This window comes from Schistocerca serialis, chromosome 10 (genome assembly GCF_023864345.2).
Source record: "Schistocerca serialis cubense isolate TAMUIC-IGC-003099 chromosome 10, iqSchSeri2.2, whole genome shotgun sequence".
Classification (NCBI taxonomy): domain Eukaryota; kingdom Metazoa; phylum Arthropoda; class Insecta; order Orthoptera; family Acrididae; genus Schistocerca; species Schistocerca serialis.
In genome coordinates, this window is record NC_064647.1 from 166145298 (window position 1) to 166158341 (window position 13044).

General features: G+C 39.2%; 1 protein-coding gene across 6 annotated transcripts in view; it reads left to right on the top strand.

The window, feature by feature from the left end:
• LOC126424880 (zinc finger protein 501-like) overlaps positions 1–11039 on the top strand; it is a 141071-nt gene extending 130032 nt beyond the window's left edge. For 5 of the 6 annotated variants that reach the window (XM_050087710.1, XM_050087711.1, XM_050087709.1 and 2 more), the window contains one exon: positions 8084–11039. In XM_050087710.1, coding sequence (XP_049943667.1) covers positions 8084–9206 — 1123 coding nt within the window. In that variant the 3' untranslated portion in view covers positions 9207–11039. The remainder of the gene's footprint in view (positions 1–8083) is intronic. The other variant, XM_050087715.1, reaches the window with a different exon arrangement.
• The last annotated feature ends 2005 nt before the right edge of the window (positions 11040–13044 follow it).

Below are 13044 nucleotides of genomic sequence, written 5' to 3' on the forward strand. Positions count from 1 at the left end.
CAACAATGGAATTTCCAGCCTTTCATGGACTTCATGTTCGCAAACAACAATGGAATTTTTACGGATGACAATGCGCCATGTCACTGGGCAAGAATTTTTCGTGGTTTGTTTCAAGAACATTCTGGACAATTCGAGTGAATGATTTGGCCACCTAGATCATCTGACATGACTCCCACTGAACATTTATGAGACATAATCGAGAAGTAAGTTCGTGCACAAAATCCTGCTTCGGCAACATTGTCGCAGTTATGGACAGCTATAGAGTCAGCATGGCTCATTATTTGTACAGGTGACTTTGAACGACTTGTTGAGATTCTGCACTGCGTCAGGCAAAAGGATGTATGACATGATATTAGGAGATGTTCTATGACTTTTGTCATCTCAGTGTAAAATAAGTAGAAAGGCAAATATTTTCAGTAATATAGATAAAGAGCCAGTGTTATCGTATTTCATGGCTGTACTCAAAATGTTTAGCTCTCTGTAGGAGCGAGTAGAGGAACTCAGGCACAAGTCTAGTAAATAGATGACAAGCCACTGAATAAATATATACCTGGTAGAACTATTTGTGGTGGGTTAGACTCTCGATGTGTACAGTTTTTTTTAAAGAAGTTGCTAAGTAAAAAGTGACTGCTAAGTGATAGGTGCAAAAAGAGGCAAAGGGCTATACATAGAGAGATGCTAAATTAAACTTTTTTGACTCTCGAAAGGCCTGTGATAGAAACGTTCAAGGACTGCCTTTGTAGACTCTTATCGAAACACCATTCACAAAACCCAAAGGAATTCTGATCATTTGTAAAAGCTTTCAGTGGCCCGAAAGATTGTGTCAAGGAACTAATGGATGATTCAATAACTGAAACTGACAGGGGAACGTTCCCAGTGTCAATAAACTAACTTGATGAAACTTGTCAGGTGTGTAGAGGGGGCAAGATACTGCAATATGTTTTATTTTTTGTGTGCTCAATGTCACATTTTATGGTTAAAACACACTCCAAAAGGTAATTTGGTATTTCAGGTTTAGAGGGAATATCTTCTAAAGGAAGACATTTAAAAAAATGTTAATCATGTAAAAGTTTATATGCAATTAATGTTCTTGAACAATATATAATCAACTTTTTTAATAATATGAAATTTTGAAAAATACCCCAACATGATTAATCAATTTTGAAAAACGAAAACGTTCAGTACAACATACAAAAGTTATTCAGAAAATAAGGAACACTTAGTCACAAAATGGAAACTACAGTGATAATCAGAACAGTTTTATTTGCAACAGTTAGCTACAACTTCCAGCTACTTCTTTCCGTAGTCGCCACTCTGAGTTAGACATCTGTCGCTGCATTGTACCAACTTTTCAATACCCACATCATAGAAGGCAGCCACCTGTGCTTTCCAGAAATTTTCTGTGCTGGACTGCAGCTCGTTGTCTGTGCCAAAATATTGGTTTTACAACCAGCAGTTCATTTGAGCAGAGATGAAAATCAGAGGGAGCCAAGTCTGGGCAGCATGGAGGGTGATCAAACACTTCCCATCGAGACCGCTGCAGGAGCATCGTCATTGTCGCTGCACGGTGCGGCCAAGAACTGTGTTGAAAATGACAATTACGTTATGTGGAGTTGAATTAAATCCGGAGAAATTCTCAGCAGGCACACATACTTGGCGGGAGACACTGTGTTCTAGTCTATGTGATCTCTGTGCACTCAGAACTGAGAAGAGCAGTGACCCCAGTATGCTTGTCGACTGCGTCACATTGCTCTCAAGTCAAGTTTCTTATCAAGATGGTTCATTGTTACTTGACAATATTCACTTGTGAGTTTAACAGTGCAAAGCATAATGTTCCTTTACAAGAGAAGTTCCAAAAATGTGGCAGTAATTTAATTCTCGTGTTGCTGCAGAAATTAGTGATAAAAATATTGGTGTTATGGGTCTTCTAAAATTGAACACTGTCTTGGCACCAAATGCATTTCTTGTCACATCCTGTATAGAATTTGTGTCTTAGTTAGACCGTTGTTGTTGTTGTGGTCTTCAGTCCTGAGACTGGTTTGATGCAGCTCTCCATGCTCCTCTATCCTGTGCAAGCCTCTTCATCTCCCAGTACCTACTGCAACCTACATCCTTCTGAATCTGCTTAGTGTATTCATCTCTTGGTCTCCCTCTACGATTTGTACCCTCCACGCTGCCCTCCAATACTAAATTGGTGATCCCTTGATGCAAGCTGCATGCCCTCGAGAAAAATTACGGCTGTAGTTTCCCCTTGCTTTCAGCCGTTCGCAGTACCAGCACAGCAAGGCCGTTTTGGTTATTGTTACAAGGCCAGATCAGTCAATCATCCAGACTGTTGCCCTTGCAACTACTGAAAAGGCTGCTGCCGCTCTTCAGAAACCACACATTTGTCTGGCCTCTCAACAGATACCCCCTCCGTTGTGGTTGCACCTACGGTATGGCTATCTGTATCGCTGAGGCACGCAAGCCTCCCCACCAATGGGGGGATAATAACCCCTGGATTTCTGGAATAAAACGCTGTGTTGGAAGAAAGCATGGATCTCGCTCATAAACAACAAGGGTAGCTGAAGGCATCCACACAATTACTGTTCAGTATCTTTTTTTTTAAGCATACATAAGTAAGTTGGTGGACAGCAATCTGCAGTTGTTTGCTGATGATGCTGTGGTGTTTGGGAAAGATCGTCGTTGTCAAATAGTATTAAATGTCTGACAGATAGCCAACCAAAATTTAAAAGAAAATTAAAAGAATTTCTGAATGACAACTCCTTCTACTCAATAGATGAAGTCTTAGATATGAAGTAGTAACTATAAAAAAAGAAAAAATTAATTAATCAATTAATTATTTTGTGTAAAGAAAACTTATGCTAAAATGATACATTCCACATCATTACAAAATGTCGTATTCATGATCTATGGAACAAGGATTAATGTATGTATATATGTATGTATGTACTGCAGGATGATACAAGATAACATGGACAAAATTTCTAGTTTGTGCGATGAATGGCAGACTGTTTCAACAACATTAACCCATAGATGTAGAAAAATATAAGTTAATGTGGATGAGTAGGAAAAACAAAACCGTAATGTTCGGATATAGCATTAGTAGTATTGTTGCTTGACATAGTCACGTTATTTCAATATCTGGGCTTAACATTGCAAAACGATATGAAATGGAACGAGCATGTGAGGATTGTGGTAAGGAAGGCAAGCGGTAGATTTTCGTTTATTGGTAGAATTTTAGGAAACTGTCGTTCATCTGCACAGAAGACCGCATATAGAACACTAGTATGACCTATTCTTGAATACTGCTCGAGTGTTTGGGATACACACCAAGTCGGATTAAAGGAATACAGCAAAGCAGTTCATAGGCAGCCTGCTGTATTTGTTTCTGGTAGGTTCCAACAACACACAAGTGTTGTTATGGACGTGCTTTGGTAATTCAGATGGCAATCCCTGCAGGAAAGGCGAAGTTCTTTCGGGGGTCACTACTGAGAAAATTTAGAGAACCAGCATTTGAAGCTGTTGTAAACGGTTTTATGGCCGCCAACATATATTTCCCATAAGGACCACGAAGATAAGATATGTGCAATTAGGGGTCATATGGAGGCATATAGATAGTCATTTTTCGCTCGCTCTATTTGCGATTAGAACAAGAACGGAAATGATCGATTGTGGTATAAGGTGCCTTCCGCCACATAACGTCTAGTGGCTTGTGGAGTATGTACACTATGTGATCAAAAGTATCCAGGCATATGGCATACAAGTTCGTGGCGCCCTCCATCGATAATGCTGGAATTCACTATTGTGTTGGCCCTCTCTTGGCCTTGATGACAGCTTCCACTCTCGCAGGAATACGTTCAGTCAGGTGCTGGAAGATTTCTTGGATAATGTCAGCCTATGCTTCACGGAGTTCTGCGCTGAAGAGAGGTATCGATGTCGGTGGGTGAGACCTGGTACAAAGTTGGCGTTCCAAACATCCCATAGGTGTTCTATTGGATTCAGGCCAGTCCATCACAGGGATGGTATTGTCATGTAACCACTGTGCCACAGGCTGTGCGTTATGAACAGGTGCTCGGTCATGTTGAAAGATGCAGTCGCCTACTGCAAATTGCTCTTCAACAGTGAGAAGCAAGAAAGTGCTTAAAACATCAAAGTAGGCCTGTGCTGTGATAGTGCCACGGAAAACAGCGAGGGGTGCCAGCCTCCTCCATGAGAAACACGACCACACCATAACACCACCGCCTCCGAATTTTATTGTTGGCACTACACAGCCTGGCTAGGCGCTCAGTCTGGAACTGCGCGACTGCTACGGTCGCAGGTTCGAATCCTGCCTCGGGAATGGATGTGTGTGATATCCTAAGGTTAGTTAGGTTTAAGTAGTTCTTAGTTCTAGGGGACTGATGACCACAGATGTTAAGTCCCATAGTGCTCAGAGCCATTTGAACCATTTTTGAACTACACAGCCTGGCAGATGACGTTCTCCGGGCATTCGCCACACCCACACCCTGCCATCGGATCGTCACATTGTGTACCGTGATTCTTCACTCCACACAACGTTTTTCCACTGTTCAATCGTCCAATGTTTATGCTCCTAACACCAAGCGAGGTGTCATTTGGCATTTACCGACATGATGTATGGCTTATGAGCAGCAACATGATGTATGGCTTATGAGCAGCAGCTCGACCATGAAATCCAAGTTTTCTCAACTTTTGCGTAACTATCATAGTACTTGCAGTTCATCCTGATGCAGTTTGGAATTCCTGTGTTATGGTCTGGATAGATGTGTGCCTATTACACATTACGACCCTTTTCAACTGTCGGCGGTCTTTGTCAGTCAACAGACAAGGTCGGCCTGTATGCTTTTGTGCTGTATGTGTACTTTCACGTTTCTACTTCACTATCACATCGGAACCTAGGGATATTCAGGACGTATGACACAAGTGACACCCAGTCACCTGACCACATTTGAAGTTCGTGATTTCTGCAGAGGGCCCATTCTGCTCTCTCATGATGTCTAATGACTACTGAGGTCGCTAATATGGAGTGCCTGGCAGTAGATGACAGCACAATGCACCTAATACGAAAAACGGATGTTTTCGGGGGTGTCTGGTTACTTTTGATCACATGGTGTACATAGATGTAGAAGTAGATGAAATGTAGATGTTCATATGAAAGCCAACTCTCACATGTCATCATGAAATCCATGTATCAAGCCAGTTATGTAAATGGAATATTTCTTAACTTCAGAGACACATTTGAATCAGTACAAAAACAATGTTTAGTAACGAAAGTGTGATGTTATAGGATGTTAACGTGAAACGTGTGGAGGATTGTGGGTTTCTTGGTAAGAACGATGTAACTTCTTTTTTTAAATGGAGAGCCTTCAACAGGTGCAGAAGTAACTACAGGCTTGCTACAGAGAAGTGTGTTGATGGTGCTTTGGTAATTAGGGAGCACCATGTTATCTTCAATGGAGACTCAGCAACAGATGCACATTCAACTCTAGGTGTGTTCCTGGGAAGTTTGATAAGACTCTTGTTGTCCATGTTGTATATTAATGACCTTGTAGTCAGTATTAACAGTAACTTCAGACTGCTGTAAATGATGCAGTTAGCTATCATGAATTTCATGACAGAGATAGTCAGTTTTTACATCATTCGACAACAGTATTTTTGCATTTGTAGTGTGAATTCTGTGAAATAGTGATGCGTGTACATCTAAACCTATGTTCATACTCCACAAGCCACTGTACGGTGCATGGCGGAGGGTACCCTATATCACGAGTAGTCAATGTGTTTCCAGGGCGAGTGAAAAACGACTGTCTACATACCTCCACATGATCCCTAATTTATTGTATCTTTTTGGTCCTCAAGCGAAATGTATCTTGGAGGTAGCAGAAACGTTCTGCACTCAGCTTCAAATGCCATTTGTCCAAGTTTTCCCAGCAGTATTCCTCGAAAAGAATTTTCCTGCCCTCCAGGGATTCCCATTAGAGTTCTTGACGCATCTCCGTAATACTTGTGACACTTATAGCAGCCTGCCTCTTGAATTGCTTCGATGTCTGCTTTTAATCCAACTTGATGCAGATGTCAAAGACTCGAGCAGTATTAAAGAATAGGTCGCACTAATGTGCTGTATGTGGATGCCTTAAGAGGATGAATCACACTTTCCTAAAATTCTCCCAATAAACCGAATTCGACCATTTGCCTTCCCTGCCACAATCCCCACATGCTCATCCCATTTCATACCGCTTTGCAACGCTATGCACGGATATCAAAATGACATGGAAATGTCAAGGATGATACTACTCATACTGTATCCAAACAGTATGTTTTTTTTCCCCCTGCTCGTCCATATTATATTTTTGTAAATTAAGAGTTAGCTGCCATTTATGACCCCAACTAGAAATTTTGTCTAAGTTATCTTGTATCATCCTGCAGTCACTCAACCTGTACACCTTCCCGTACACCTCAGCATCATCAGCAAATAACAGCATACTGCTGGGCAGATCATGTGTATAGGTTGTGCCAATAACTACTATGATTGTAGTGAAACCATTATTAGGGACATCATCACTTGCTTTCTCCATACCAATTTGCGGAAAAACTATATGCATTACAATTTTTGCTCTGATGCAAGTAACAGAGGTATGTAAACCTTTTTTTATATATTTTCGATTTTATTTTTTATTTCGTCTTGAAAGTGCTGTAGCTTTTGGACTGTGCACTATTTGAGTGTTTTATGCTAACACAAACTGCCTCAGAGAATCTGTTATTGCAAACCTGATATTTGTTTGGTGTACTTTAGAAGTAAATAAAACACAATCCGCTAGCAGGGCAGCTTAAAAATAGTAAGTTCAAAGAGGCTGTCATTTAAACAGGAATCTCACATATTTGAACCTCATCTTAGGCCAAGTACATACCAAAATGGTGACTAACAGTCATTAAAGCATGAAGATGGTCGATGACCCTTCTTTGTTTAACTATTTGGTAGTGATTAGTGCAGTAGGTACGTGTTTCAAGTTGTTGATTAGAGTATATACTTTAGATTACTTTATTTGGCTTTTGTAGAATGTAGTAGTATCAGAACCAAATCCCTTGCCTGTGAACAGGATTGTGACCAATGTTACATGTGTTCTAATGCCTATAGAAAATTATGATACTAATAAACACTTTCATTCAGATGAATGAAATATTACTTGTAACACTATAATGAGAATTGTATAGTGGTAGTAATGCATAATTTACAGTTAGGTACTGGGCCACAATTGGTTGTACTTAAGATGTATTCAACACAAAAAGGCTCAGTTTTGTAATAAACTATGGAGTGTTGAGTCAGACTGTTGTGCCTACCAATTTTCTCTTGCAGACTAATACCTTTGTGGATTTTAATCAAGCTCTAGACTGAACTTTTTCTAACTATTCACTGTAATTAAAATAAATTTTCCAGGTATGCACAATGTTTACACTAGCTTCTCTTAGTGCAACTTCTGTTTGATAGTCCATCACTCTGTAAATGTTTTCATCCACTCCAACTCGACCAAAATGCTGTTTTTTGAAATAGTATAAGCAAAGTCGGCCACTCATTTTTGTGATAGTGATTTCTGGTGGTACGATAGCTGTAATACAGTCCCCAACATATCAGTTGGCTAAACGTATCTGCCACACATAATAGGTGACTTGTGCAGTATAGTGCTGATTTAAATGATCATGTAGCATCCATTACAATCATATGGCTGTAACAGTTAATTTCTAACATGTCCTGAAGTAATGATTGTGGTTTGTGCTATCCTTGCAGTAACACCACTATCAGTGAATGTGCATATATTTAACTTATGTGAAATATTGTCTGAAAAATTTACAATTTTTGAGTCCAAAAGTAATCCTCTAATTGAACTCAACTCTCTGTTGCCTCTTGAAAGGCTCCTAACAATTATGTCAATTCAAGGCAGTGTGATCCTAACTTATAATCTAGTTTGGAGGACTTTTGCAATGAAGCCATTGCTACTATAATTTTTCATTTCATTTTCTAGCGTGTTGTAATAGTACATTCTGACACAGTTTTCTTAATTTTTTGCAGTACTTTCCCCATTGTCATAGAGGATAAGAAAAGTAATGAAGACAGTGGTGATTTGGTGACCAACACCCCACTGGCTGCAGAAACAAGCAACAGGATACAATGCACCACCAAGCAGGAAGCATCCTCTGGGAATGAAGTTGGTACAAGGCGTCTGGGGCACAGATGTGACATCTGCAGAAAGAAATTTGCACAGTTGCAGGACCTGGAGGAGCACATGCGCAAGGACAAATGTGAACCCCGTCATTCATGCAGTGTGTGTCACAAAGCATTCACAAGTAGTAGATGTTTGAGAGAACACTTTCGCCTGCACACTGGTGAACGCCCATACACCTGTGGTGTTTGCAACAAGACATTCATACAAAGCGTTCACCTGAAGCGGCATCTGCAGTTCCACACTGATGAACGTCCATACATCTGTGGCGTTTGCAACAAAACATTCAGATGCAAGAGTCATTTGAAGCAGCATTCTCTGTTGCACACTGGTGAAAATCCATACGTTTGTGGCATTTGCAACAAGGCCTTCAAGCAAAATAGTGAACTGAAAAATCATTCGCTCAAGCACACTGGCGAACGCCCATACTCCTGTGACGTATGCAACAAGACATTCATACAAAGTACTCACCTGAAGGAGCATTTGCGGTTGCACACTGGCGAACGTTCGTACATCTGTGACGTTTGTAATAAGACATTCAGAAACAATAGTCACCTGAAGCGGCATTCACGCTTGCACACTGGCGATAAACCTTACGTCTGTGGTGTTTGCAACAAGGCATTCACTGATAGTAACTCACTAAAGGGGCATTTGCCCTTACACACTGGCGAACGCCCCTACATCTGTTTAATTTGCAATAAGACATTTGCACGTAGCAGCACACTGAAGCGGCATTCGAACCTACACACTGGCAAACGCCCCTATATCTGTAAAGTGTGCAATAAGACGTTTGCACATAGCAGCACATTGAAGCGGCATTCACACCTCCACACTGGTGAACGCCCCTACATCTGTGGCGTTTGCAACAAGGCTTTCACACACAGTAGTGCCCTGAAGCGGCATTCACAGGTGCACACTGGCGAACACGTCTACATTGATGACCCTTTGCAACAAGAGATTCACACACCGTAGAGCACTGAAGTGCCATTCACATATGCACAATGACTAACACCTGTAGGTCTTAGACATTTGTAACAAATCATTCAATAAAAATAGCCAACTGAGGCGGCATTTGGGGCTGCATACTGCTAACGCCCTTACAGCTGCATGTCGTAAGAGATTCAGAAGTACCAGAGGTCACATTCGTAGTTGCAAGCAGCAATGTGAGGGCATATTCGCAGTTCCACATTGATGTAAAATAATGGATTTGCACCATTTGTCAAAAGAAATTCCATGGAAGGTACTTTCAGAAAACAACTAGTTTTTAATATGAGAAAATGCCAATGTGCTTCTGATGTATTTCCACATAGATTTGCAGATTGGATAAACAGTGACTTTTTCAGACAGGACTTGTGAAACCTGTCTCAAAATAAATTTGTGAATGCACAGTGGTGAATACTGCTTGTGATGTTATGGTGCCACATGGAGTTGATGAATAGCAAGAATAGCAATGGCTTAGAAAGCTCATGAAATTTTACATCTAGTACGATTGATATGTCTATTCCTCCTGTGGAGCCACAAGGAGCAGTGATAAAGTTTGCATTATTACATCTAGGAAAAAAGTTACTTGAATAATAATTCAGTTTTTTTGCATGTATGTATTGCCTATTCTGGTATACGTTGATATCACTGTTTCAATATGTAGCAGTGCACTAGAGCAACCAAAACAGAATGGAGCCACTCATCCCCATTTTATCAATAGAATGAGCAATTTTGTTGTTTGCTTCTCAGAACCTATGGTGAGAGATACCAATCATACCAAACTTTTTCTTTTTCTCTGACTGAAAAATGTGGTGTTAACTAATGTGATCCAGAGACACATGGCCTCTTTTTACATCGGTAGTTGCAGTAGTGTGTACTGGTTGTGAGGTGCTGTTTTATCATTGCAGCTCACTTTATAAATGAAATTAGTTTTGATGTATGGAATAATAGTCATTCTGATTAGGTGGTAAAGAGATAATATGAAAAGGTTTTTACAGAACTGTACTATTGCACATTTTGTTTGGAAAGGAGATTCATTATGGGTCACAAAGGGTGGTACACATTTAATATCCACAGCTTTCACTATTTTGATTATTTTTTTAATATTAAAGCCACACGAGTTTCAATGTCAGACAGGTCAATATCTTAAGAAATTGTTACAAAAGAGTCTGTCTCTCTCTCTCTCTCTCTCTCTCTCTCTCTCTCTCTCTCTCTCTCTCTCTCTCTCTCTCTCTCTCTCTCTGTGTGTGTGTGTGTGTGTGTGTGTGTGTGTGTGTGTGTGTGTGTGTGTGTGTGTGTGTGATATGGATAGTGTTATGCATCAATTGACCAAGAGTCAAAATTTGACTTCACAAAATCTAGTATTTTAATCAGTAAGATACTAAAACTGAATTTATGTCACATGCTCAGATCTTAAAACAATATAAAATGTAGTGAAACTGTATTTGTGTAGAAATGATGCTCGGTCATGTAATGTTTTTATATATAATTTTCAGGTTTGCAATTTGTGTTAACTCACTCCAAGCCAAAACGTCTCCCTTAGTCAGGTAATGTAAATTAGAGACGAATCTACTGTCACTTATTTTCATAATGTAATGTACAATATGATTGTATTGGTTTGGTCTGTATTTAATGAAGTCCAACTGATATGTTAGAAAAATAGCATTACTATTTATTGGTTATGCTTTTTATATGCCTCTTTATTGAAGTAATACCTTCATGCATAACTTGAAGAAAAATGCTCCTTATATATTCAGAAAATGATGTATTCTTTCTGATGCAATTAAAAAACTTCTAGAAATAAAAAATTATGAAAATAAATAATATATTGTAATGAATTTGAAGATGTAAATGTATTTTACTGGCACATGAACATAGGTAGTAACGTTGATTCTAAATATTAACACATGTTATTTGAATATATCAATACATTTTACCTATTACAACATTACAAATTTATTGCATACATTTAATTTAAATAAAATTTGGCTACTTCTTAAGATGTCTTCAGTGTGAGTTTCTTAGGAATGAAATTATAATGTAATCTCTTACATCTTACAAGATTCTACAAATTGATACTTGAGACTTGCATAAATGAATAATAGAAATTTTTTGCTCTGATATTTCACCATCAACAATAGAAACAAGTTGCAAGCAGATGAAGCCATCAGTGTTATCCTTGAAATCAGAGTGGCTGAAGTGTTTGCTGTAAATATTTTGTGCATCATTTGAAGGAGGTTGATTAGAGATTGAATGTCTTTTAGCGTGGCTTCAGAAACTGAATTACCATTTGGTCACAGAAGCCTTAAGAGGGCATGAAACTTAATTTTGTTCCTCATTTGAGGTCGATCAGAAAATTTCTTCCTAATGTCAACTTTAGACGGTTTACTATTAAATTCAGTTTTGAATAATGTAGAATGGTTTGTATTGAAACAGTTCTATCTCTCTCACCTTCATCCAGTTTATTTTCTCATTCCAGGATTTAGTTTTGCAATTCACTATGTTTTTTCTATATTTTCATACTCTTTTGTTTTTTCTATATTTTCATACTCTTTAATCTTCAGCTTTCATTCTATTGACTATAAAAGGATTTCTTTTGCAACGTATTTTCATGACATCAATGAAACCATCTGGCGTATGAAGTCTTTTGCAGTTTGAAACTGAATCCTGTGCCCCCAAAATTGCTTTCATTCCAAAAGAAGCCATACTAAGATATTAGAAACCTATGTCTCGTTTTTTTGCAATGTACAACACTTGTCTAAAACTGATTTTAGCATTAGAACCATCTTGATGTTTCTATTCTGTTCACCACATGAATCAGACCACAAAATTACTTCTTTGGCTGTCAGTATATGTTCCATTAAATATTTTAATAGAGGGGATGCTACTTCCTGTGCTCCATGTCCTGCCTCATCCTCTAACCAGGCATAGCCCTTTGTCATTACTAGCATTATTAACACCTAAGTCATACAGTGACAACTGTCACTTATACACTGAAGCACCAAAGAAACTAGTATAGGCATGCATATTCAAATACCGATATATGTAAACAGGCACTATGGTCAGCAACACCATATAAGCGAAGTGGCTGGTGCAGTTATTAGATCAGATACTGTTACTACAATGGCAGGTTATCAAGATTCAAGTGAGCTTGAACGTGGTGTTATAGTCATCGCACGAGTGATGGGACATAGCATCTCTGAGGTAGCGATGAAGTGGAGAGTTTCCCATACGGCCATTTCATGAGTTTACTGCGAATATCAGGAATCCGATAAAACATCAAATCTCTGACATCACTACAGCCAGAAAAATATCCTGCAAGAACAGGACCAACAATGACTGAAGAGAATTGTTCAACATGAGAGAAATGCAGCCCTTCCGCAAATTGCTGCAGATTTCAATGCTGGGCCATCAACAAGCATCAGTGTGCAAACTGTTCAATGAAACATCATCAATATGAGCTTTTGGAGCCAAAGACCTACTCGTGTACCCTTGATGACTGCATGACAGTCATCTGCGAAAAGTCTGAGGTTGCAATTAAATTTCTGTGCTAGGCAATTAACATACAACATGAATGTCAAGAGTCCCAACACATTTCCCAGGGCCACACTTGAAATTACTTTCACATCTATGACTTTCCATCCAAGGTAAAAAGCTGTAACCTTCTTACCAAGAAATCATGTATAATCACAAATTTTACTTGTTACCGTTAGGATATAACGTTTGGTAATAAGCACTGGCGTGGTACTGAGTCAAACGTTTTTCAGAAGTCAAGGGATACGGCATTTTCCTCCCTCCTTTGATCACACGGCTCATGGTTTCCATACTG